At 44.0% G+C, this 26,833-nt stretch overlaps 1 protein-coding gene across 1 annotated transcript in view; it reads left to right on the forward strand.

Moving 5' to 3' along the window:
* Positions 1-13,241, forward strand: part of LOC126252362 (uncharacterized) — a 168,582-nt gene extending 155,341 nt beyond the window's left edge. The window contains exons 6-7 of the mRNA XM_049953254.1: positions 2,110-2,275; positions 13,079-13,241. Coding sequence (XP_049809211.1) covers positions 2,110-2,275; positions 13,079-13,241 — 329 coding nt within the window. The remainder of the gene's footprint in view (positions 1-2,109; positions 2,276-13,078) is intronic.
* Positions 13,242-26,833: the final 13,592 nt, after the last annotated feature.

Genomic DNA, 26,833 nt, shown 5'->3' on the forward strand with positions numbered 1-26,833 from the left:
GTAGGGAAATATATTAACGCATTCCCTAAAACGTGAACGGTGGTAAACTAATTTATTAATTACAGTTCTAGCAACTACGCGGTGTTCGTCCTTATAATTCTGTGATATAATTGTATCAACCTGAGACTGATTGTACGCCGGCCGCGGTGGTCTCGCGGTTCTAGGCGCGCAGTCCGGAACCGCGTGACTGCTACGGTCGCAGGTTCGAATCCTGCCTCGAGCATGGATGTGTGTGATGTCCTTAGGTTAGTTAGGTTTAAGTAGTTCTAAGTTCTAGGGGACTGATGACCGCAGATGTTAAGTCCCATAGTTCTCAGAGCCATTTGAACCATTTGAACTGATTGTACGCTCTCGATCTACGTCAAGTCCATTACTTCAGACTTATTGGCAATCACCATAGGATTCAAGTTTCGTTTCTAGTTTCCAGTATATCACTAACATCTATTGCAACTCGAACCACCTGTTAACCTCAGTGACTAATGTTTTTCTTGTGGCAAGTAGTTCCCCAGAACCAATTCCACCAAGCATTTCTACGAGAACACTGCTCAGCTTACTGTTGACACTTTACTTAAAAAGCTTACTGTCTGACAACTTTTAAAAATCTCTTTTCAAGCACTGAGATATCTCAGTCGAAGCGGACAACTAGTCATTTCAGATAAATAGCTTCGCCTAAAAGACGGCTTTAATTAAAGCAACTAAAACATTGAGTATCTTCATAATACGTCACCTTGGCAAAATCATATTTCAGATTTCTACTCCTCAAATGAGATACGATAATTTGGAATTTACGGAAATATTTTCTTTAGTTTTGTTTTGGCATTTTTGTAGCTATTTTTGCTTTTGCTTGTTCTTTGCCCATCTCCCCATAAGGGTGCCACTAATATTGACTGAGCTTCGCATATAGTTGGTCTAACTCACTTTAAAACTACATAGAAATTAAATTCATTAAAACCATTTTATAATTATGACGTGCTTGCTTAACGCCATAACAATGACGTCACAAGCTGCCAACAAGCTGCCTCATTTGGAGACAGGCATCGAGAGAAAGTCATTGGCAGGGAGAGTAATACATGATTTGTGGCACTGTACTTACGGCCGCGCGGGGTTTCTGAGTGTTGTCCTTAGTGTAAGGTTAGTTTAAGTTAGATTAAGTAGTGTGTAAACCTAGGGACAGATGACCTCAGCAGTTTGGTCCCATAAGAACTTGCCACAAATTTAAAAAAAAATTGTACTTAAACTTCAATTTATTTTATAATGATAAAATTGTTGGCATATATTTTTATTGGTGTTGTAAGTTAAATCAGTAAACAGATATTCAGTAAGCCACAGTTTCGGTTCAGGCATCAAATGAACTTGTGGACCTGTAACTCTGGACAAAACATCAGCAGTGTGTGTATCCACGAGATTTGTGGATTTTAATGCCAGTAAACAATCACTAGCAGATTTCACGTTCACCATGGGTCTGTTCAAAATACAAAAGTCAAATATCTTTTTACAACCGAAATAATTCGGAGAAAGCGCATGGACCTAAAATTGTTTGTCTGTCCTTTTCAGCACTGTCGCTATGCGGTGGGGATCCTTACCAGATAGTTTACACGAAATACATCGATAAAGTTGGAAGAATGGCAGCTTGTTTTTCATTATCATGAATTATGGGAGACAGTGTCATGGAAATGATGGGTTAATATGGTCGACAACCATTGAAACAAAGACAATTGTCTTTGCGCCGGGATATTTTCACGAAACTGAAATCAAGCACTTGTCAAAACATTACGTTATCTCTCACCTCTTTCGATCAAATTACCATAGTGATTGTTTTTAAACAAAAAAAGCAGAGCATGCATTCTCATGTCTTTGCGACATGTGGAATGATAGAGAAATAAGTCTGAAGGTTGTGTTATAAACCATCTTCCTAACACGTAAATGTTGACAGCAGAGCAGCAAAGTAATCATGTAGAGGCAGATGTAGCCGATGAAGCAGAAGTTTATTTTGTCCCAACAAGCAATGTCCTTCGCTGCTAGATCGAGAAGTTTTCGCCTTGCCCTCACAGCCGCGCATTTAAGGCAAGTACTAGGCATAGGGAGTTAGATGGCATAATGGTATTGCAGCTGCAGCGTGGCGCAGCTGTCCGCAACGCGCCTTGTTGCAGACCTGCCCACTTGTTGCAGACTCTTCGCCGTCGCCGCTGTCGCCGGACGCCACCGCGCAGGCGCCGGCCGGGCTGTCGCTGGGGGTGGAGGAAGACCGCCGCACCAGGCGCCGTGGCTCACAGCTGTGAGTAGCAACAAACCACGCAACGTATTTCCTCTGTAGCCTGTATTTCCAAATAGAATAACCTACAACTCCGTTAAATCAGAGTGCCACCACTCGTAAAAATGAACAGGAAGCAGACATCTGAAACTTCGAGGAAGGAAAGTGGACTATTGTAGCTGATATTCTGTGATCAAATACCATAGGTCGTCAGATCAAACTAAAATATCATATGGAATCTATGTAACATATTTATTTCCACAGATTTTTCTACCCAAGACTTCCGGACACAGCTACAAGAGATTTTTCCGACGATGCACAGTAGTGGAAATCAGTATAAAGGCAGGTTGCACGAAAATAATAACACAGTATCTGAAGCATGCACGTATAGAATTTACTATGAATGTAGGAGATACTTGTAAGACATAAACAATCAGGATGTATTTACAAACTTTCTTTCGTAACACGAGTAACAAAATTAGGAGTTTGCATTTCCTGCGTGGAAATTGGTATAAAGGCACTCATTGTGCTGCTGTGTTATTGCATTTTTAGTACTTTGTCCAACCTCCGTTCTTCAGGTTTATCTCAAATATTCTCCTTGGCACTGATTTTGTTATGGTTTGTAGTTCTTGGAATGAAATTGCCGCCTACTCTTCTCATCTCTCTGTTTTCAGCTCTCACACGGCCTCAAATTGCCTTCCACTGCGATAAACACGCCTTGCAACTATTCCAAAAAGGCTTTCCCGGGCTTCAAATCCAGACTACGTGCAGTCCAGGGCAAGACATCGGTATCTTTATCTTAAAATTATTTTTTGGTTCCCACAGAACCATAAGCGGATGCATTACCTTGTTGAAACATAAGACACTCGTTCCCTAGGTCCTCAATGATCGCCGGCCAGGGTGGCCGAGCGGTTCTAGACGCTTCAGTCTGGAACCGCGCGACTGCTACGGTCGCAGATTCGAATCCTGCCTCGGGCATGGGTGTGTGTGATGTCCTTAGGTTAGTTAGGTTTAAGTAGTTCTAAGTTCTAGGGGACTGATGACTTCAGAAGTTAAGTGCCATAGTGCTCAGAGCCATTTGAACCATTTGAACAACACAACACCCAGTCCCCGTGCGGAGAAAATCTCCAATCCGGCTCGGAATCGAACCCGGGCCCCTTCGGTTAGTAGTCTGCCGCACTGATCGCGAAGCTGCCCATTGGGATTGTGGCCTGTTGTCGGACATGAAGCAGTCATGTCGGAGCCGAGGAGTGCTGACACCGAAGAGGCTACTCAGTGGCGAATGCCCCAGTAACAGTAACGTCAATACCTAAAAAGCTAGAAGAAAAAATTACTTTTAGCGGCTGTTATTAAAGCTGTCAGTGGCCCAGAAAGGAGTTTCATTAACACCAACAACAGTTTTTGATCATTTATCCAGTAATTTAAAATGTCGACAGATGGCAAAGCAAGTTCTAAATCTAAACTAAAATCATTTCTACTGGACAACTCCCAGTCCACTGACCACATTTTATTTAAAAACTGATAGCCTGTTAAAAGCACTAGTTTTTAAGCTTAGTTGTATGAATGGGTTTGAAACTTAATATGTTCATTAATGTTGAGTGTAGTTATGTATACATATATTGTAAACTGATTTGCTGCACAACATTACGATAAAAAATTATTCAGATGATCAATGGAACATATAATTAAGTAACTATCTAACAATGTCTCATGCAATTCCCGGTTCTTCAGAGAGAGAGAGAGAGAGAGAGAGAGTCTCTTCCAATAGCCCTTTGTCATTCAGACTTGTTTGACCACATCGGAACCATCAAAAAATGGTTCAAATGGTTCTGAGCTCTATGCGATTTAACTTCTGAGGTCATCAGTCGCCTAGAACTTAGAACTAATTAAACCTAACTAACCTAAGGACACCACACACATCCATGCCCGAGGCAGGATTCGAACCTGCGACCGTAGCGGTCACGCGGTTCCAGACTGAAGCGCCTTTAACCGCACGGCCACACCGGCCGGCTCGGAACCATCCACGCGCCCTAACTACTGTCACCTGAAATGTTGAAATCACAATCGTTGCAGATGCCAAAGTTCACATTTGTCAGGAGAATCAAAAAAACAACGTATATCATCTTCTGCATAACTTAATTGTGTCCGAAAAACTGAAAAAAGTATTCTCATGCCACTGAATTACGCTGCTCCCCTTGTCACTGCAAAGAATAGTGAGACAAACTGAAAAATAAATGATTTATTAAGAAGTACTGGCTCTATTCCATCATTTGCTGTCTAGTGAAGCAACCGGTTGTGCTACATTTTTGAACAAAGGCGCCGGCCGAAGTGGCCGTGCGGTTCTAGGCGCTGCAGTCTGGAACCGAGAGACCGCTACGGTCGCAGGTTCGAATCCTGCCTCGGGCATGGATGTGTGTGATGTCCTTAGGTTAGTTAGGTTTAACTAGTTCTAAGTTCTAGGGGACTAATGACATCAGAAGTTGAGTCCCATAGTGCTCAGAGCCATTTGAACCATTTGAACAAAGGCAGTCGCTGTTGCAAAATTGTTTTCTTTAATACGTATTAGGAGTTTCTCCCTAGTGAGCCATCATCAGATTATCTGAAGAGAATAAATTTTTCATGTAACAAGTGATAACGCAATGAATCATAATTCTAAACTGCCACATGCAAGCAATTTCAACTCGCTCATTGAAAAATTAATACGGCTCCTACCGTACAAAGCCGTTAACTACACGGATCGACAACTTACCCGAGCGCAACTTGAAACGTATGAGGGCCATCCACCCGTCCTGCAGCAAAAATGGAGAAGGGCGGCAAGTTACGTTTCTTTGGTGTGTTGGTCAAACGGAAATAAGATAACGACTCGGCCATTCTGCGTACCGAAAACTGGTGCATACTAACCTGTATCTCAACGGTTGTAGCTTTCAGAATCCAACTCAGCGGAGAATTAAACTGAACACCCTAATAAGGAGTTAAGAGTATTTTTACACGGACGAATCCGTCTCCGAAATTAATCATCTGACGACGGTGTTCAGAAGAACAGGTATTCAGTCGGTGACATTAGGTCAACCCTGTCGAGGAAACCAAGACGCGATGCAGGTCAACCAAACCAGGAGGGCTAACGTATAACGCGGCGACTTGCATTCTGCCCTACCACAACGAGTAAGATAGGTAGTGTACTGCATATGCAAGAACTCAGATCGCTCTTACACCCGTGCAGGAAAATTACAGGAAGCCCAGTCTGAGACTACCAAGGGCTTATAATATTCCGTGTGGATGTGGTACCAGTTTCGGTGGCCATCCTACACCAACTATTACCGATCGCTGTGTTGTACATCACTGTTATCTTAGGTACAGAAATTTTGAAAAATCAGCTGCGGCAGTTATTAAAACAAAGGCGTTTATCGTTGCAGAGAGAGATTTTAACGACATTTCAGTCAGTTACTTTCACGTCCGAATGCAAAAATATTTTGTGGTCTGCGATCTATACATAGTTTTTCCGTAAGATGGTGCAAAAATTTAACAGGACATAGAGGATGCTCCACAGAACAATTTGTGGTAGGGAATTGGGGTCGGAGAAGCCAGGTTAAGGAGATAATAGGAATAAAATCACATTACTACGTACTTTTTGTTTACATTAGTTACAGTTAACTGTAAATACCATCACTGGCACAACGAACGTAGCATTCGACTGTATCTTACAAAATATGCTGAAACTGACGGCCATCAACCTCAATGCAAATATGACATCGGCGACCAAGATTCTGACGCACCCTAACAATTTCCCTGCTGTGTTTCGAATCACACGAAGGCATCTACAATTCTATCAACTTATTCCATATCCGTATCCACTGAGGTCTCATACAGTAGTGACTTTAGATATCCGCATAGGAAATAATGAAAGGAATTCAGGTCAGGTAACCTCGCAAGCAATGAAATAGGATATCCCCTTTCAATCCAGCGACCAGAAAATATAGCGCCGAGATGGTTGCGCACATCCATACTGAAGTGAGGTGGAGCACAGATATGTTGTATTCACATCATGTCACGAACAGCCAAGGGTACGTTCTGCTCTGTTGGCAGAAGAGCCAACACCGTGTTGCTAGAGGAGGCCGAAATGCACGCATTTAATTACACGCAGACTGGCGTGAGGTCTGGAACATTACAAGGAAATGAGAACTTAGAAAAACGGACGCAGTTGCTGTAATACTTAACTTTAATCCATAACTGTAGAACATCGGTCTGACGGTACAGTAATAAGAAGCTCAATATAAATTGGTAATGGCGCCTTGCTAGGTCGTAGCAAATGACGTAGCTGAAGGCTATGCTAACTATCGTCTCGGCAAATGAGAGCGTATTTGTCAGTGTAGCATCGCTAGCAAAGTCGGCTGTACAACTGGGGCGAGTGCCAGGACGTCTCTCTGGACCTGCCGTGTGGTGGCGCTCGATCTGCAATCACTGACAGTGGCGACACGCGGGTCCGACGTATACTAGCGGACCGCGGCAGATTTAAAGGCTACCACCTAGCAAGTGTGGTGTCTGGTGGTGACACCACACGTTCTCCAACGACTCAGGTAGAACTCTTTGCGCGAATCTCACATACAGGTGGCAGTTCAGATGGTAGAGGTTTTGGTCCAGTGAGGTTGTCGCCTACATCACCGGCCCAGATATTCACAGCTAAACGTACTTTATGGTTTGACTCTATTATAACGTGAGGGCTTTCCTCAGCCCACACATGGCAATTCCTGTTGTTCGAAGTACCGTCACAATCACATAAGGCCCCGTCAATAAACAGCACGATTCGGAGAAAACCTGGTCGATCAATCCATTGTTGGAGCAACCACTGCCACAATGCGACCCTTGGTGCAAATTCAGTCACAACCATGGCATGCACTCGTTGTGGGTGACATGTGTGTAATTGTTGATCGTGGAGTACTTGCCACACGCTAGTATGGGCAGCGACCCTACTTGTAGGGGAGGGGTCCGCTGCAAAACGTTCCAGTACCTTCTCGTGTTGCCAGGTCCCTAGTTTCTTCTTTCCAGTAAACCAGTCTCCCGCATTCGTCGTGACGGATGATGCCTGTTAGGAAATCGTTCAGTGTACTGCCTTTCAGCAGCGAGAGCATTGGAACATACTTCCCCATACAGAAGGTGCATGTCAGTGAGTCCTGCGAAACTGTACCGTTACAGCTCCATCGTACTCTACTGTATGTCTCTGAATAGCACTGAGTAATTAATGGATATGTCGTTGATTCATAGCACGTTCTGTCATGTGACAATGTAAATACGACACAGCAGAGCCACTTTATGTACAAGTAAAGTAAACAAAACGTGCATCATGACTTCCTAGTAACCAGGCTCGTCCTCCTTGTTTCCTTGCAGGAAATAAAGAATGTACAAGTAAATAAACAGCACAGTACGTGTAAACTTGTATGCATGTTAGTTGTAAATGAGCTGGCCGACAGTAATGCTAGACAAAGCGGCAGACAATTTTACTTCCAATCTCCTTAAGCTGGCTTTTCCGACCAGAGGTTCATTACCTCGAATTGTTCAGTGGAGCATTCTCTATGTCCCTTTACATTTTTGCACTCTCTTACGGAAACATCCTGTATATGGAGAAATCACCATCTTAATAAAACAAGAGAAATCTGAGTTCGCACGGAAAGATATTGGCGTTCATTGTTCACATGCACTAAACGAGAGAGGAATGGTCGAAAAGTAGTTCCACGAACCCTCGTCAAACACTTAAATCGGAACTACAGAGTAATCATGTGGCCGAGCAGTCTAATAGCTAAGCGCAAAGCATGTTGGAATGTAAGAGAATTTCGACTGACGCTTCTAAATGTTGGGACTCTGTGATTAGGAGAGCTGTGGAAGTCCGATAGATAACACCAGCTACGCACTTATCAATGCAGGGAAGTGTGCACTCGGTAAAGACGAGTCGCAGATTTACCGCCTGATACGAGTGGTAGGCCACGGGTACACCTTTTAAGGAATTAGTCTTTGAATAATTCACGACTGGAATAATAAGAAATCTTAATACATGTTGCTGTGGGACATCCCCTGTGCCGTTCTCATTACAGGGATTGCAGGGTATAGATACAGATGTAGATGTAGAAGTGGAGTGCAATAACCAAATTTTTGACAGTCGAAAGACTGATTATTAAAAAAAAAATTCTTTGTCGAGTTATGATACAATTATGAAGAATTTATGTTTTGTTCAGTATTTTGAGATACCAGGGTGTAAATTTCTGGGAGAAGCGTATAAATCGACACCGTATGGGAAAGCCTAGTCAAGACAGACCTCTTCACGTAAAGTCATATCGCCCCTTACTATTTTGCAGAACAGCACGTTAATAAAACAGACTTTATCTTTCTCTATAGCCCTTCTTTTCCACGTTTCATGGGCGGCATAATTCGATTCTTTCACTGGCTGCATCTTATCCACTCAGCGCTACAGCCATCAAGGAACAAAAACCATTAAAAGGCACGCAGTACTTTTACACGAGTCACAGAAATCTCTGAGGCTAGTAAAAGCACCTGCCCAACGACTTCTTCCTTGGACGAGCCACAGACATTTCCGCTTCATACTAAACGTAACATTTTCATACCAATTTCATACCACAAAATACAACCCAACTTTGTTTTGCTCCGCGGTTTATAATCGGACGCCACTTGATTACGCGGCTCTAATCCCGCAAACAACAGCTGCAATTTCACGCTGCTTTAAAGCTCTGATTAAATTTAATACAGCTGCGGCGTTGTTGGTCCTGCCGTGGTACTGCGGCTCGAAAGCAGCCTCATTTGCGGCTGCTAATTTTGAGCTGAACAAGCGCGACCCTAAAACGCCCTCATCCCGACCTTTATACATCCCATCCAATTCGCAATCACACTTTCTTTTTTCAAAATTGTGCTGTTCACTATTCATAATGCTATTGCAGGCTACCCGGAGATTGGAAGCTGTGACTGAAGGATTAATGAAAAGCTCAAAGCGAATTTTTAAATTCTACTGCTCTTTCGCGTTACTCGACGTGTGTAAGATCATCTGATACTTAATATTTTAGATAGCAAAATTAGTACAGCTTCATGACATCAGTAACCACACTTCTTGTATTATATGGAGTGTCTGTGATTTTTTCTCTGTGTTTTAAGATGAGAATATACCCGTAATCAACAAGATGATTCAAGTTTGCCTTTTCTCGTCTTCATGATGTGATTTTGATTTGCATCTATTAAAGTTCACGTAATGCACACAGTATTTACGAGTGGAGTTCAATAAGTTCGGGCGAAAAAATACAGAATTTGTTGTGGGACATTGTGGAATATTTCCACCTCGGCCCCTATAATTTCATGAAGTTATAGGTGGCGGCGCTGTAGATAGCCTTCAAAATGGAGACTGTATCGGAGCTGCTTTCCAAGCAGAGAGCTGTCACTGAGTTTGTTTTGACGAAAACCAGAGCATCGCATATACTCATAGGCACTTGCAGAATGTCTACGGACAACTTACAGTGAACAAAAGCACGGTGAATCGTTGGGAGAGTCGTTTGTCATCATCACAACAAGGTCGTGTAAACCTGTCCGCTATGACTCCTACAACGCTCGAACGTTCGGACACTCTCATTGGAGGTGATCGGCAGTTCACAATCAAACAAATCGCTGCACAACTGGACGTCTCTGTTGGTAGTGCTGACACAATCGTCCATCAGTTGGGGTACTCAAAGATGTGTGCAAGCTGGGTTCCCATCCGCCTACATAGCTTCCAACTTTCATATATTCGGCCTATCGAAGAACGCATTCAGCGGGAATCAGTACGTAGATGAAGGGGAGGTTTCTGATGCAGTAAAACGTTAGCTCCGAATTCGACCAGAAGAGTGATACCATACGAGCATACAGATATTGCCAGTAATGTGGCGAATGCCATCGCATTCAACGAAGATTAAGTTTGAAAATAGGGTAGTGATTCCAACGTATTTATTTCCTCGTCTGTTCTACAGAGAACCTCCCTATTTTTTATAATAAGGTCAACCCAATTTTTCGTATCATCCTCTAACACCAAATCTCAGCCCCTTCGATTCTCCTCTTCTCTAGTTTTCCCACAGTAAACATTAGGTGTCGTTCCGCTATGGGTTCCAGACGTACACCTGCCATATTTTTTTTTCAGATTAATGCCTGTATTTAATACCAGGAGTCTTCTTTAGCGGCGCCCACTTTAACTTCAACATGGTAATCATCATTGGATGTCGTGATATGAATATCAAAACGTTAATCGTATGGAATTATTCTCTTGCAATTCAGTGTGCACTGCGCATGTGTCATCGAGTATTAACGTTAATGGAGTATTCCGTGAGTGCTTAGTAGAACAGTTTCATATTTATCAATGCAAACACAAATTTGTCGATACTCTACGGTATACTGTAGCACACGTGAATACTGGATAAAATATTTTATGCAACTGGAGCAGTAGTATGCTTATTACAGCTGGAGCGGTGCATTGCTTCTTTGTGTGCCACGGCGAGATTCGAAGCTCGAACTCTACCTACCAACTGAGCCCTCTGTACAAAAGTGGACTAAAAGTTTCAGTTTGCCACTTGTCACCCTCCACGCCTCAGAAGCTCAATTCTGTTACTCTGTCGCTAAATCCAAGCACAAAACGCAGTTTCCTTCCGGTTGTGAACACTGTTAGGTATTGTCGGTTCCTCTTCGGTCCGATGGACGGTATGAGTAGAGCTGTAGCGACTAATGCTGTGGACATACTCGAAGTTTCTAGCTGCTGCTTGACTCTCCGCTGGATAACATAATACTGTCCGTGTAAGCTGCGGGCGCCACTTAAGTAAGAGCGTGGAGTTATACTACAGCTCCGCTTTGTTGGCTCTACGGCACGTGACGAGTAACGTGGAGTGTAGTCACTCACCGTTGGCGGTCTCTGCAAAGGGCCGCTGCAGTACCGATGGATTAGTTTCAGCTGGTGTTTATGCACTCCAGAGCACCTCCCATGGATGAAGTGTAGCGACTCTCAGTCACACCATTGTGATTAAAATTCAAGATAAAAGAACAAAGATAAGATTTACTTAAGACGTCGCTGTCCTCAGTGGAAGCAGGAAGAAATACAGGACATACTGAAGAGAATGATGTCTGCAGTACACAGAATACGGATTGATAGTAAACCAAAGAAAGACGAAAGTAAAATTGTGGACTTAGAAGTAGACGAACAGAAGGAATACGGCTACCTTGGAAGCAAAACGACACATGACGGTGAAGCATGGAGGACATATAAAGCAGATTAGTACGGACATAAGGGCATACCAGGCTACAAGAAGTCTACTGGTATAATTATCAGCCTTAATTTGAGTAAGAAATTTCTGAGAACCAACATATGCAGCCCAGAATTGCATGTAAATGAATAACTGAAAACCGGAAACGAAGAGAGCGCACTGACGCAATGATTAGTGCACTGTAGGAGGCGGTTGTAATTCTAGTCTAATGATTCAGACTTACAATTTTTTCAGCTGCCCTAAATCATTTAAGATGAATTTCTGAAAGGTTCTTATGAAGAGGGAAGGGCTCTATCCGGAGCGAGATGGGTTAGAACCCTGTCTGGCTCTCCAGACTTGTGGGTTATTCGCTAAATCGTTTAAAGGAGAGTCTCTTGGAACCTTGCCCAAGCGCAGCATGAGACGTGTTTCTAATGACGTTGCCGTTCTCGCTTTGAGTAATCAGTCTTCTCACTTGCTAAAGCGGTCTACCACGAATTAATCTCTCGCAGGGAAGACCGTCGCGAAAGGGACTTACGGTAAAGGTGGAATGCGCTCAGATTGACATGTGTTTAACAAACCAAAGTCTGTTGTGATTCAGTAAGTTTGCAACAATTGCCGCGCGCGAGATACGTGGTCTGACTATAAAAGTGAGCGAATTTGCTCTTCTATTATAATTTTCAGGATCATTTCTAACTAAGCTAAGTCTGTCATACATTTTTGTTCACAATCAACGTTTAGTCCACCGAAATCATCTTGTTCCAAATTACCTTCGCATACAATGCAGTTGGAAAAAAGTTGTTTACATTCTTACTGAATATTTTCTCAGTAGATGGCCTGGGTTCGGTTCCCGACCGGGTTGGAGATTTTTTTCCGCTCGAGGACTGGTTGTTGTGTCGTCCTCATCATCATTTCAGCCTAATCACCGGCGCACAAGCCGCCCATTGTGGAGTCGACTGAAAAAAGACTTGCACTTGGCGGCCGAACTTCCCCGGATGGGGCCTCAAGGCCAACGATGCCATACGCTAATTTCTACTTTTTCTTCTCAGTGGATATGTGTTTCGGACGGAATGGTGTACTGGTATACTCCGTTCCTCCCCGGTCGCCTTTTATTCTTCATCTGACAAATTCTATCTCATGGTTTGCCAGTCTTATTTGAAGTTGGCACTTCATTATGTACTGAAAACGGAGAGACAAAATTGGCCCACGAAAATCATGGAACAAACTGTAGTATTCGTAACTAATAAAACGATGATCCACGAGGAAGCATCGAAACCATTTGTCGTGCCTCTGAGTACTTTAAAACTATACATAAAAATGAAAACGGACAATCCCCGTTGAACAACTGACAAAACCTGCGGAAAATATCAGTGTTTTCAGTAACGAACAAGGGTTAGAATTTATCAAATATATTTGTCCAGCTACAACAAAATGCCATGCTACAATAAACTGTATTTTATCGACAAGACGTTTTCCTTAGTTCACGCTACAATAGTTGCTACTGATTGCTTTGTTTGTAGAACACGCCGGTCCGTTCTGTGCTGTTATCCTGATGGTTATGCCGCTTTGCCCGCAGGCCAGATCTGGGGATGCGCGCGCTGCCGCAGACGCCGCCTTCTTCCGGGACGCCGACGCCCCGCGGGGAGACGACCGACGCCGTGCGTCGCCAGACGTCCGTCACCGACGGAGAGGCCATCAAGATCGTCATCCATGACGTCGACTGCGACTTCAGTGAGTAGAGCCCCGACGTACAGACGCATCCGTAGCTATCTCGTCACACTGGTCTGTTGCTCTCGTCGCAGTGGTTGCATCTTCCCGTCCTCCTCGGTGGGGCTATGAAGCACTGAGCACTCACAATTTCATATGCGTATCGTCCCGCAGACGACTAGTACACCAGCTCTCCATGAATCCGGGTAACCGCCAGTGTGTACCTATCTTTCAATTAGCTAGACTAAATAACTGAGTACTTCCTAATGCGAATACTGAAATTACACTTCCTTGTTTTTTCACAGCTGTATACAGCAACATACAGCTACGCATGTATTCCAAGAATCTTACCAGAAAGTGTGGATAAGGTGAATGTCAGAATGTCTCACAGATATAATTAAAGTCTGACTATTAAACTAACTAAATAAGGCTACTGCTCAACAGTTATATCACAAATTTCGGTTAAATCTAAACGCTCACTTGAAATAACTACTTCCTCTTCAAACGCGTTTCTTGTTGCTTATGTATGGCATACATCCATCGTCCAACTAGTCATCATGTGCTGAGAAATGATTATCAACATGGAATCTGATATATTATGGAATTTATGACATGACCTTTCACCGCTCTCACCCCGATGAATGGAAGCTGCATCGGAAAATATGGAACTAAGCACTTCTTCAGCATATTAAAGGCGGTTCAGATTCATTGAACATATTGTGTTACGTTAGCCAGTTCATTAGTTTGACCAGTATCGTAAATTTCTTAGTTATGATTTTAGGTACCATACTTGCGGCAATAGTATACGATATTTATTTTGAAGTACCTTTTTAACAAGTTTTTCTGCCTTTTGTGGTAGGCTACGTACTGCTGCCGTGTGCAGTGAGGTATACTAGTTGTCAGACTGATTGTCAGCGCCAGTATTTAATTTTTATTAAGCTGTGAAACCCCCCCCCCCACGCAACCATAGACCTTGCCGTTGGTGGCGAGGCTTGTGTGCCTCAGCGATACAGATGGCCGTACCGTAGGTGCAACCACAACGGAGGGGTATCTGTTGAGAGGCCAGACAAACGTGTCGTTCCTGAAGAGGGGCAGCAGCCTTTTCAGTAGTTGCAGGGGCAACAGTCTGGATGATTGACTGATCTGGCCTTTTAACACTAACCAAAACGGCCTTGCTGTGCTGGTACTGCGAACGGCTGAAAGCAAGGGGAAACTACAGCCGTAATTTTCCCCGAAGGCATGCAGGTTTACTGTATGGTTAAATGATGATGGCGTCCTCTTGGGTAAAATATTCCGGAGGTAAAATAGCTACCCATTCAGATCTCTGGGAGGGTACTACTCAAGAGGACGTCGTTATCAGGAGAATGAAAACTGGCGTGGAACGTCAGATCCCTTAATCGGGCAGGTAGGTTAGAAAATTTAAAAAGGGAAATGGATAGGTTAAAGTTAGATATAGTAGGAATTAGTGAAGTTCGGTGGCATGAGGAACAAGACTTTTGGTCAGGTGAATATAGGGTTATAAATACAAAATCAAATAGGGGTAATGCAGGAGTAGGTTTAATAATGAATAAAAAATAGGAGTGCGGGTAAGCTACTACAAACAGCATAGTGAACGCATTATTGTGGCCAAGATAGACACGAAGCCCATGCCTACTACAGTAGTACAAGTTTATATGCCAACTAACTCTGCAGATGATGAAGAAATTGAGGAAGTGTATGATGAGATAAAAGAAATTATTCAGGTAGTGAAGGGAGACGAATATTTAATAGTCATGGGTGACTGGAATTCGAGAGTAGGAAAAGGGACAGAAGGAAACACAGTTGGTACATATGGATTGGGGTTGAGAAATGAAAGTGAAAGCCGTGTGGTGGAATTTTGCACAGAACATAACTTAATCATAGCTAACACTCGGATCAAGAATCATAAAAGAAGGCTGTATACATGGAAGAATCCTGGAGATACTAGAAGGTATCAGATATTATATAATGGTAAGACAGAGATTTAGGAACCAGGTTTTAAATTGTAAGACATTTCCAGGGGCAGATGTGGACTCTGACCACAATCTTTTGGTTAAGAATTGTAGATTAAAACTGAAGAAACTGCAAAAAGGCGGGAATTTAATGAGATGGGACCTGACTAAACCAGAGGTGGTACAGAGTTTCAGGGAGAGCATAAGGGAACAATTGACAGGAATGGGGGAAAGAAATACAGTAGAAGAAGAATGGGTAGCTCTCAAGGATGAAGTAGTGAAGGCAGCAGAGGACCATGTAGGTAAAAAGACGAGGGCTAGTAGAAACCCTTGGGTAACAAAGAAGTATTGAATTTTATTGATGAAAGGAGAAAATATAAAAATGCAGTAAATGAAGCAGGCAAAAAGGAATACAAACGTCTCAAAAATGAGATCGACAGGAAGTGCAAAATGGCTAAGCAGGGATGGCTAGAGGACAAATGTAAGGATGTAGAGGCTTATCTCACTAGCGGTAAGATAGATGCTGCCTACAGGAAAATTAAAGAGACCTTTGGAGAAAAGAGAGCCACTTGTATGGACATCAAGGGCTCAGAAGGAAACCCAGTTCGAAGCAATGAAGGGAAAGCAGAAAGGTGGAAGGAGTATATAGAGGATCCATACAAGGGCGATGTACTTGAGGACAATATTATGGAAATGGAAGAGGATTTAGATAAAGATGGTATGGGAGATACTATACTGCGTGAAGAGTTTGACAGAGCACTGAAAGACCTAAGTTGAAACAAGGCCCCGGGAGTAGACAACATTCCATTAGAACTACTGACGGCCCTGGGAGAGCCAGTCCTGACAAAACTCTACCATCTGGTGAGCAAGATGTATGAGACAGGCGAAATTCCCTCAGTCTTCAAGAAGAATGTAATATCTCCAATCCCAAAGAAAGCAGGTGTTGACAGATGTGAAAATTATCGAACTATCGGTTTAAGTCGCAGCTGCAAAATACTAACGAGAATTCTTTACAGACGAATGGAAAAACTGGTAGAGGCCGACCTCGGGGAAGATCAGTTTGGATTCCGTAGAAATGTTGGAACACGTGAGGCAATACTGACCTTACGACTTATCTTAGAAGAATGACTAAGGAAAGGCAAACCTACGTTTCTAGCATTTGTAGACTTAGAGAAAGGTTTCGACAATGTTGACTGGAATACTCTCTTTCAAATTCTAAAGGTGGCATGGGTTAATTACAGGGAGCGAAAGACTATTTATAGTTGGTACAGAAACTAGATGGCAGTTATAAGAGTCGAGGGACATGAAAGGGAAGCAGTGGTTGGGAAGGGAGTGAGACAGGATTGTAGCCTCTCCCCGCTGTTATTCAATCTGTATATTGAGCAAGCAGTAAAGGAAACAAAAGAAAAATTCGGAGTGGGTATTAAAATCCATGAGAAGAAATAAATACTTTGAGGTTCGCCGCTGACATTGTAATTCTGTCAGAGACAGAAAAGGACTTGGAAGAGCAGTTGAACAGAATGGACAGTGTCTTGAAACGAGGATATAAGATGAACATCAACAAAAGCAAACGAGGATCATGGAATGTAGTCGAATTAAGTTGGGTGATGCTGAGGGAATTAGATTAGGAAATGAGACACTTAAAGTAGTAAAGGAGTATTGCTATTTGGGGAGCAAAATAACTGATGATGATCGAAGTAGAGAGGATATAAAATGTAGACTGGCAATGGCAAGGAAAGCGTTTCTGAAGAAGAGAAATTTGTTAACATCGAGTATAGATTTAAGTGTCAGGAAGTCGTTTCTGAAAGTATTTGTATGGAGTGTAGCCATGTATGGAAGTGAAACATGGACGATAAATAGTTTGAACAAGAAGAGAATAGAAGCTTTCGAAATGTGGTGCTACAGAAGAATGCAGAAGATTAGATGGGTACATCACATAACTTATGAGGAGGAATGGAATAGAATTGGGGAGGATTTTGTGGCACAACTTGAGAAGAAGAAGGGACCGGTTGGTAGGACATGTTCTGAGGCATCAAGGGATCACAAATTTAGCATAGGAGGGCAGCGTGGGGGTTAAAAATAGTAGAGGGAGACCAAGAGATGAATACACTAAGCAGATTCAGAAGGATGTAGGTTGCCGTAAGTACTGGGAGATGAAGGAGCTTGCACAGGATAGAGTAGCAAGGAGAGCTGCATCAAACCAGTCTCAGAACTGAAGACCACAACAACAACAAGCTGTGAAAGACCAATCACACGAAGACTGCAGGCTCGATGCTCATAACAATAAATCTGATAAACGTTTTACCATCACATATCTGTATTATTAGGTAAGTATGGCACTTATAACTCTGTAATAAGAAGAATAAAATAGAACGCTTCTCTCACTTTTAATTGAGGTTCCAATAACTGTCCTGCATACAGTGTCGTGAAATGGAGAAGAGACGTCTCTCTTTCTCCATTATCGACATCAGATAAGAAAGAACTCTTTAATTTTAGCAATATTCCCTTGCAAGAAGTGGTGGACCGTTAAACTGAATCAGTGCAAACAGCTACGAGCCAGAGCGTCTCTGACTGTCACTAGTAATAAACTATTACTCTGTTCTCGCGCGAAAAGTAAGCAACAATACTTTAAAGAAACTAATAAGCCCTTTTGTGATATTGTAGCAGAAGCCAATGATAGTACTCCAGCGGTACGGTTAATCTTATAGAATTGTGCTGTAACAATGATTACTATGTTGAAGTCATGGATTGAAAAGAACAAAGACTACCAAACGCGGAGATAATAAGAAATGATGAGATACATTTGTAGAGACTCAGCTTGGTTTCGACCTGGTGCTGAAGTTGTCAATCATTTAAAACATGTGTGACGACGATACAGGTAGACTTCCCACGTAAATATTGATTCACTTCATGGTCTTCCCCTGTCGTTGTTTCACACGACTGTGCGCTGACTAGCGCACTCGCGCGCGCGCACATACACACACACACACACACACACACACACACACACACACACACATACACACGCACTAGCTGTCTCTAATTTCGACGCTGAATTTGATATTTCGCTCAAGCGTGGCGTCCTTCGACGTCACCTCGGGCTCGGCAACGCCTCATACTGCAAAGTCTCTGAGCACTATGGGACTTAACATCTGTGGTCATCAGTCCATTAGAACTTAGAACTACTTAAACCTAACTAACCTAAGGACATCACACACATCCATGCCCTAGGCAGGATTCGAACCTGCGACCGTAGCAGTCGCGCGGTTCCGGACTGAGCGCCTAGAACCGCTAGGCTAAAGTCTTCTAATATTATACATTTTAAGAACCGGTTGTATCGGTTGTTAAGATAATCTTTATAAATGCTTAAGCATACAACCACTAGTATCAGGAACATAACCCTCAGCAGCGCGTTTCGTGAGCCAAGCTCCCGTCATCTACCTACCTAAACATGCACTCCAAAAGCACGTAAGGTCAAAATACCAAATAAAAGAAAGTTGTTTCGGCGTGAGCCCGTCGTCTTACTTTAATAGCGGAGATTCTCTGTTATCCACCAAATTGTTCGTTCCGTAAAGCGCTAAAGAGGGGTGTATCAGTTGCCTCTCCCTGCATCGCTAGTTCGTAAACATATGTACAGCTTTGACAGATTTGTGCGGACTGAATGCTTTGGTGGAAGGGCGGAGTAGAGAGTCTGGTGTTGCCGCTTTTAAAATTAAAGAAGGACTCCATGTGTGCTTTTGGAATTCATGTCTGTGTAGGATTAACTTAGAAAGCTAGTTGACAGGAGCTTGACACCCAAAACTCGTTGTTGACGGATTTCCACACATTTCGCGGTCGAAAACAGTTCGCAGTGCGGTGAGCAAAAGGACAACCTTTGACACTGGTGACAGCAGCAGGACGATTCACCCTTTCCATAAAGAAATCGTGGGCCTGCAACCCCCCACTGAACACGATCGCATGGTCTCGCGGTTCTAGGCGCGCAGTCCGGAACCGTGCGACCGCTACGGTCGCAGATTCGAATCCTGCCTCGGGCATGGATGTGTGTGATGTCCTTAGGTTAGTTAGGTTTAAGTAGTTCTAAGTTCTAGGGGACTGATAACCACAGCAGTTGAGTCCCATAGTGCTCAGAGCCATTTGAACCATTTGAACATGATCGCACCCCTTTGGAATTTAAAGCGGCCGCACGTTTTGTTCGTATACAATGCGGAACCAGTAGGGACCATTCAAAGCAATCCGGCGACATTTGAATGTGATCCGAAACAGAAAAGTGTGTGCATGCTTTTTCGGCCCTCCTGTTAGTGCCCTTCTGTGGTGTGTGTGTGTGTGTGTGTGTGTGTGTGTGTGTGTGTGTGTCAGTGACACATGCGTGAATAAAACAGCAAGTGGTCCCTCGTAAGGCCCCCAGTTCGGGAAGGCTCCTGGGTGCCACCCGACAACTTCTGTTGGTACCTGTACAGACACAGTCACTGATCACTAGGCACTGGTGTGACAGGTAGTGGTTTCGACATCCTTGAGCTGAACAGTGCTCCGTTGCTAAATAAGCTACTGTTGTGTCACGCCAGCACTTAGTACCCAATAACTGACTGTTTGTGTACAGGTACATTATTAAAGTTCTCGATAAGGGTGCGCGGCCGGCACTGAGGGTGTTGCCGAACTGTGTGGTCTTAGAGCGACCCTTTGCCGTTCTGTTATCGTATGTGTCAATGTCGCTCCCCCGCCCCGTTGTCACGCCACAGGTGGGCACGAGTCGGAAAGCCTCAAGTATAAACAAACTTTATCGCTTTTGCTCACCTTCAAAGTTCGTCGAATAGTTTCGAACAGTCAGTAGCAGTTCCAATATCGGTCGCACTATGCTCCCAATAAGTGCGATCATGTCAGAGGGCTCACAGGCTTAGAGAGCGGTTGAATTGACCAAAGAGGGGGGAGGAGGGGTCAGCAATATGAAAGATTGTGGAGAACGTCGTTTTGTTGCTCATCCCATTCCGAACAGTCGATTTTAACTACAAAATATGTGGTATCGACGCCCCAAGGGGAAGGATGATTTCATTGCACCATATGGCGCCACATCCTGAGACCTTTTCCTCTTTATTGTCAGTGGCGAAGTGTCTGTAACGTTTTCCTCGGCCGCCCATACGAAAATCGCGTGATTTAAACACTGAGCGTTGCCTCAGCTGCAGAAGCGTCAAAAGAAGGGGTGAAATGTGGATAAGAGAGAGTAAGACGACCTTCACATCGTGTGACGCGTCGACGACAAATTTGGGCAGAATTGTGGTGAAATGTAGTGCCATTGTGATATCATTAACCACCTTATACTTCACACAAACTTCATGGCCTTCTTTTCGCATGTGTCGACAACTTGTTGTTTGAAGCTTCTCCAAGTACTAGGTTGGGTTGTTTGGGGGAGGAGACCAAACAGCGAGGTCATCGGTCTCATCGGATTAGGGAAGGAAGTCGACCGTGCCCTTTCAAAGGAACCATCCCGGCATTTGCCTGGAGCGATTTAGGGAAATCACGGAAAACCGAAATCAGGATGGCCGGACGCGGGATTGAACCGGCGTCCTCCCGAATGCGAGTCCAGTGTGCTAACCACTGCGCCACTTCGCTCGGTCCCAAGTACTAGGGTGACGTCGCAGAGCTCCAGGGTTTTCGAGACTAACTTCAAACTTTTAAGTCGCAATGGGAGACAATTGCTGGCTTCGAAAAAATGATGTGTTAATTGTGTTACACAGTGAATATATACGCCCACTGAAACACTCTTTGCTTAGGTATATTATCTTATTAGTTCCCTTACGGTTCCTCACCATTAAAAATTTGGGAGTAGGTAGAGGTCGTTCCTGTCTCCCAGACGGACAGCAGGTGAGATGCACGTAAATGCTGATCATTGTATTGCAAACTCACGGAACATATTTCGAGCTCGCGCCTAACTTTTCTTATACCGGATCATTTCTCTGTAGGAATCATTCAACTTCGAAACCACCTATTGTCTGAGCCCCAGCTATTTATTTCCGTTTGTTACAAACATAAGACTGTAGACAGCATAGCCTAGTTCTTCGGTATGTTTCTTGACTTAGGAAAAGTCTACGTTAGACATCCACACTGTTGATTGGAAACAAAAATCTTCTTTGGATGCGTAATAACCTCCCCGAGTACTTCAAGAGCGTGCGATGAGAACATTACCGTTCACTTTACATACGTAAATGAGTAGGCGAATGAGTTTTGTACATACATCTCGCATACCCCGCGGTTTCAATTGGGGAGGTGTCAACTGAACTTAGATACTTATAAATAAATTATAAGTATCTTCACCGTATGATTATACAACGGTGATTAGTCATCAGAAATTCAAAGAAGGTCTCCACAACTCGTCACAGATTTTCTCAATCAGAGCGAAATTGGCACGGAAATGCACAACGAACTGTACCGTCAAGCCTCATAAAGAAGGCATTGGGCATCATGAAGAGCTTTAGTTTCCGAATTCCTACACGCCACGTTTCAATACAAGAAGTCCGCCTCCATAGCTGAGTGGTCAGTGCCGCAGAATGCCATGCGGAGGGGGGGGGGGGGGGGGGGGGAAGGGGGCTATTCGATTCCCGGCTGGGTCTGAGATTTTCTCTGGTCAGGGATTGAGTGGCTGTGTTGTCTTCATCATCATCGACGCACAAGTCGCCGAAGTGGCGTCACGTGAAAAGACTTGCACCAGGCGACTGGTCTACCCTACAGGAGGCCCTCGCTACACGACATTTTATATCAGTACAAGAAAGAAACCTATTTCCTCAAATTCACATCTCTCGTTGTAATGTGGATGATGAAATTAGGTAAACGCCCCGTGTACTACATGCAACAGAAATAGAAAAGGAAAAGCTACACTACGTACCCTGCAATACACATGTTACGGTAGTTTCTGGTGAAAAAGTCAATAAGTCGAAGACCTAGAAAACATATACACTCCTGGAAATGGAAAAAAGAACACATTGACACCGGTGTGTCAGACCCACCATACTTGCTCCGGACACTGCGAGAGGGCTGTACAAGCAATGATCACACGCACGGCACAGCGGACACACCAGGAACCGCGGTGTTGGCCGTCGAATGGCGCTAGCTGCGCAGCATTTGTGCACCGCCGCCGTCAGTGTCAGCCAGTTTGCCGTGGCATACGGAGCTCCATCGCAGTCTTTAACACTGGTAGCATGCCGCGACAGTGTGGACGTGAACCGTATGTGCAGTTGACGGACTTTGAGCGAGGGCGTATAGTGGGCATGCGGGAGGCCGGGTGGACGTACCGCCGAATTGCTCAACACGTGGGGCGTGAGGTCTCCACAGTACGTCGATGTTGTCGCCAGTGGTCGGCGGAAGGTGCACGTGCCCGTCGACCTGGGACCGGACCGCAGCGACGCACGGATGCACGCCAAGACCGTAGGATCCTACGCAGTGCCGTAGGGGACCGCACCGCCACTTCCCAGCAAATTAGGGACACTGTTGCTCCTGGGGTATCGGCGAGGACCATTCGCAACCGTCTCCATGAAGCTGGGCTACGGTCCCGCACACCGTTAGGCCGTCTTCCGCTCACGCCCCAACATCGTGCAGCCCGCCTCCAGTGGTGTCGCGACAGGCGTGAATGGAGGGACGAATGGAGACGTGTCGTCTTCAGCGATGAGAGTCGCTTCTGCCTTGGTGCCAATGATGGTCGTATGCGTGTTTGGCGCCGTGCAGCTGAGCGCCACAATCAGGAATGCATACGACCGAGGCACACAGGGCCAACACCCGGCATCATGGTGTGGGGAGCGATCTCCTACACTGGCCGTACACCACTGGTGATCGTCGAGGGGACACTGAATAGTGCACGGTACATCCAAACCGTCATCGAACCCATCGTTCTACCATTCCTAGACCGGCAAGGGAACTTGCTGTTCCAACAGGACAATGCACGTCCGCATGTATCCCGTGCCACCCAACGTGCTCTAGAAGGTGTAAGTCAACTACCCTGGCCAGCAAGATCTCCGGATCTGTCCCCCATTGAGCATGTTTGGGACTGGATGAAGCGTCGTCTCACGCGGTCTGCACGTCCAGCACGAACGCTGGTCCAACTGAGGCGCCAGGTGGAAATGGCATGGCAAGCCGTTCCACAGGACTACATCCAGCATCTCTACGATCGTCTCCATGGGAGAATAGCAGCCTGCATTGCTGCGAAAGGTGGATATACACTGTACTAGTGCCGACATTGTGCATGCTCTGTTGCCTGTGTCTATGTGCCTGTGGTTCTGTCAGTGTGATCATGTGATGTATCTGACCCCAGGAATGTGTCAATAAAGTTTCCCCTTCCTGGGACAATGAATTCACGGTGTTCTTATTTCAATTTCCAGGAGTGTACAAACTGTATTACCAATTAGGACTGTCGTTCTGGCCCTTGGCTATAGGTTATCATACAAGGCACACCACATATCGACATACAAACATTAAATATTTGCTGTATTGAGCCAACTGAGGGCTGTTGAAAACTTTATACGGGTCTGGGCATAAATAAAGCGGAATCACTAAATGGTCACTGTATTTATTCAAGTACTATTTAAAAGTTACTTTGTAGTTGTCTAATTTTTTTCTACAAAAAACTTCAGTACATACCTACGTTTATAACAGATGGTGAAAACACGTATGATTTTTTCCTTGTATTAACTGGTCTCTGATTCTTTCATTTGTTGCAGGAGATATCGACCCCCCCCCCTCCCCCCAGCTTTTGGTTCTTCTTGAGGCCTTGAAGGAATTACATCAGTATACTGCTTTATACATCCTAGGCTTCATCAACATGAATGTGTTTTGCATGCTTGACATTGTCAAGCTAGGGGGCGATCTAGATTATTGCAGAAACAGAGGTACAATTTCAAACAGCCAAGATCTGTACTATACAGTTATTGTGATGACAGGTTTCAGCAAACTACGTAGGCAGCATCAGATCTTCTGCATTGCATTTCACTGATTCCTGATCAAATGCATCTTATATCGTATTGTCACATGTAGCTCACATCTGATGACGGCAACGTAATTTTCTAAAAAAAGTCCTCATAATAAAGGCTGTACAATAGCGATCTTGGCTGTTTGAAATTGTACGTTTGTTTCAGCAGAAATTTGTCATAGGCTAGCTGACAAAAGAATTGTTGCAATCAGAAGAAATGCCCGGATGTGAGTGCAAGTTTGTACCATACACACTATCGGCGGGTACGTAAATGATTAGAGCTGCAAGTAGCCACCAGAGTCCATTAGCGTTGTTCGTATTTACTTTTTTACCAGGCCTGGTAGGGTATACAAGGAGCGTGAACAGCGTCAGTTCTCGAATGATAACTGTGAAAGACATACAGTTGCCGCATACTCGCGTTCATTGAATTTTCTCATTTTGACGAATCAGAAGGAGCGATGTGGCTTACTTGATAAAATCTTTCTAAAGCCAACATCGCATATATATTTCTTCATTTAGGATAGCCAGTTTCGACACAGTTTACTGTCATCTTACGCTCCAAAATTTTTGTTGTAAAACGCGTTCATTTCTAGTTGAAACTCACGCCAGGTTGTCACGTTAGCGGCTAAAATGCAGCACATTATACAAAGGTTTATCATAAATAAAACATTTAAAATCGAAAAGCACCTTTTGCACTCGGCGGTGTTCAAATATGTGGGGTTCTTAAATGATAGATACGTCAAAAAAATTACAGTGTCAGTTTTACCTTCCACGCCGTCTAACGAGAATCTTCAATGATTAGAACATTTCCAGATGTGCTACTGGTGCTACTGTACATTTTATTCTGTACTGTGATTTTAAGGACGTAACAATCAGCCGTGAATGCTACAAATGTGGATATGCTCAGGTGCACAAGATGCTTTTTGATTTTAAATGTTTTATTTATGCAGACCTTTGTATAATATGCGATATTTTAGCAACTAACTTAAAAACTGGGCACGAGGTTCCAACTAAAAATGAACACGTGTTACGAAAATTTTCTTGAAGTCCTAGAAATGAGTGAAAACTTCGTCGAAACCGGTTGTTGTAAATAAAGAAACATTAATGCGATGTTGGCTTTAGAAAGTTTTTACGAGGCTGAGAGGGGCCCCACAGTGTTTCTCCATTTGGCCGGCTGGTCGAAACACGCACTATCCAGATTTGTGGGGCATTAGGATGTGACAGGGGCCCGATATTGGACTGTATGGGCACGTGACGGCAAGCATAGCCGTCGTCGAGGTTCCGATAGATGATGTCTGATCACCACAACAGAGGATCGCCGTCATGTGCACAAAGCACGTCGTCACCCCATCACATCTGTGACTGCCATCTGAGAACAAGTAATGGACTCCTTGCAAAATTCCGTGTTATCCCGCACCAAAGATCGGAGACTAACACTAACCGGACTAGGGAATTACCGTCCCATGCATAGGCTGCCACACACATACACAACACTTAGGGTTATGTGTCTGCATTGGAAAAAGATTCCGGAATAGTCTCCATTCAGATCTCCGGGAGGAAACTGCCATGGAGGAGGTTACCATGAGAAAAAGATTGAATAATCAACGAAAGGATAACGTTCTACGAGTCGGGGCTTGGAATGTCAGAAGCTTGAATGTGGTACGGAAGGTAGAAAATCTGTAAAAGGAAATGCAAAGCCTCAATCTAGATATAGTAGGGGTCAGTGAAGAGAAATGGAAAGAAGACAAGGATTTCTCGTCAGATGATTATAGAGTAACACCAACAGCAACAGAAAATGCTATAACGGGGGAAGCAATCGTTATGAACAGAAAGGTAGGGCAGAGAGTGTGTTACTGTCAACAGTTCCGTGATAGGGTTATTCTTATCAGTATCGACAGAAAACCGACAACGATAGTTCAGGTATACATGCCGACGTCGCAAGCTGAAGATTAAGAGATAGAGAAAGTGTATGAGGATATTGAAAGGGTAATACAGCACATAAACGGAGATGGAAAATCTAATAGTCTTGGGGGACTGAAATGCAGTTGTAGGGGAAGGAGTAGAAGAAAAGGTTACAAAGGAATATGAGCTTGGGACAAGGAATGAGAGAGGGGAAAGACTAATTGAGTTCTGTAATAAACTTCAGCTACTAATAGCGAATACTCTGTTCAAGAATCACAAGAGAAGGCGGCATACTTGGAAAAGACCGGGCGATACGGGAAGATTTCAGCTACATTACATCGTGGTCAGACGGAGATTTTGAAATCAGATACTGGATTGTAAGGCGAACCCAGTAGCAGATATACACTCAGATGACAATATAGTAGTGATAAAGAGTAGGCTGAATTTCAAGAGATAAGGAAAGAAGTATCAGTGCGCAAAGAAGTGGGATACGCAAGCACTAAGGGATGACGATACACGCTTGAAGTTCTCTAAATCTATAGATAAAGCAATATGGAATAAATGTAAGCGTAGGCTTCCGCGGCCGTTGTCTTCTTCAATAAAATTCTTCAGGGTATCAGACCGCATCGTCATAATTTAAAATGCGCCAACGTTTCGGCCAGCGTTGCAGCTAGCCTTCATCAGGGCCTTACGTTAACGTAAGGCCCTGATGAAGGCTAGCTGCAACGCTGGCCGAAACGTTGGCGCATTTTAAATTATGACGATGCGGTCTGATACCCTGAAGAATTTTATTGAAGAAGACAAT

Source organism: Schistocerca nitens, chromosome 4 (genome assembly GCF_023898315.1).
Source record: "Schistocerca nitens isolate TAMUIC-IGC-003100 chromosome 4, iqSchNite1.1, whole genome shotgun sequence".
NCBI lineage: Eukaryota > Metazoa > Arthropoda > Insecta > Orthoptera > Acrididae > Schistocerca > Schistocerca nitens.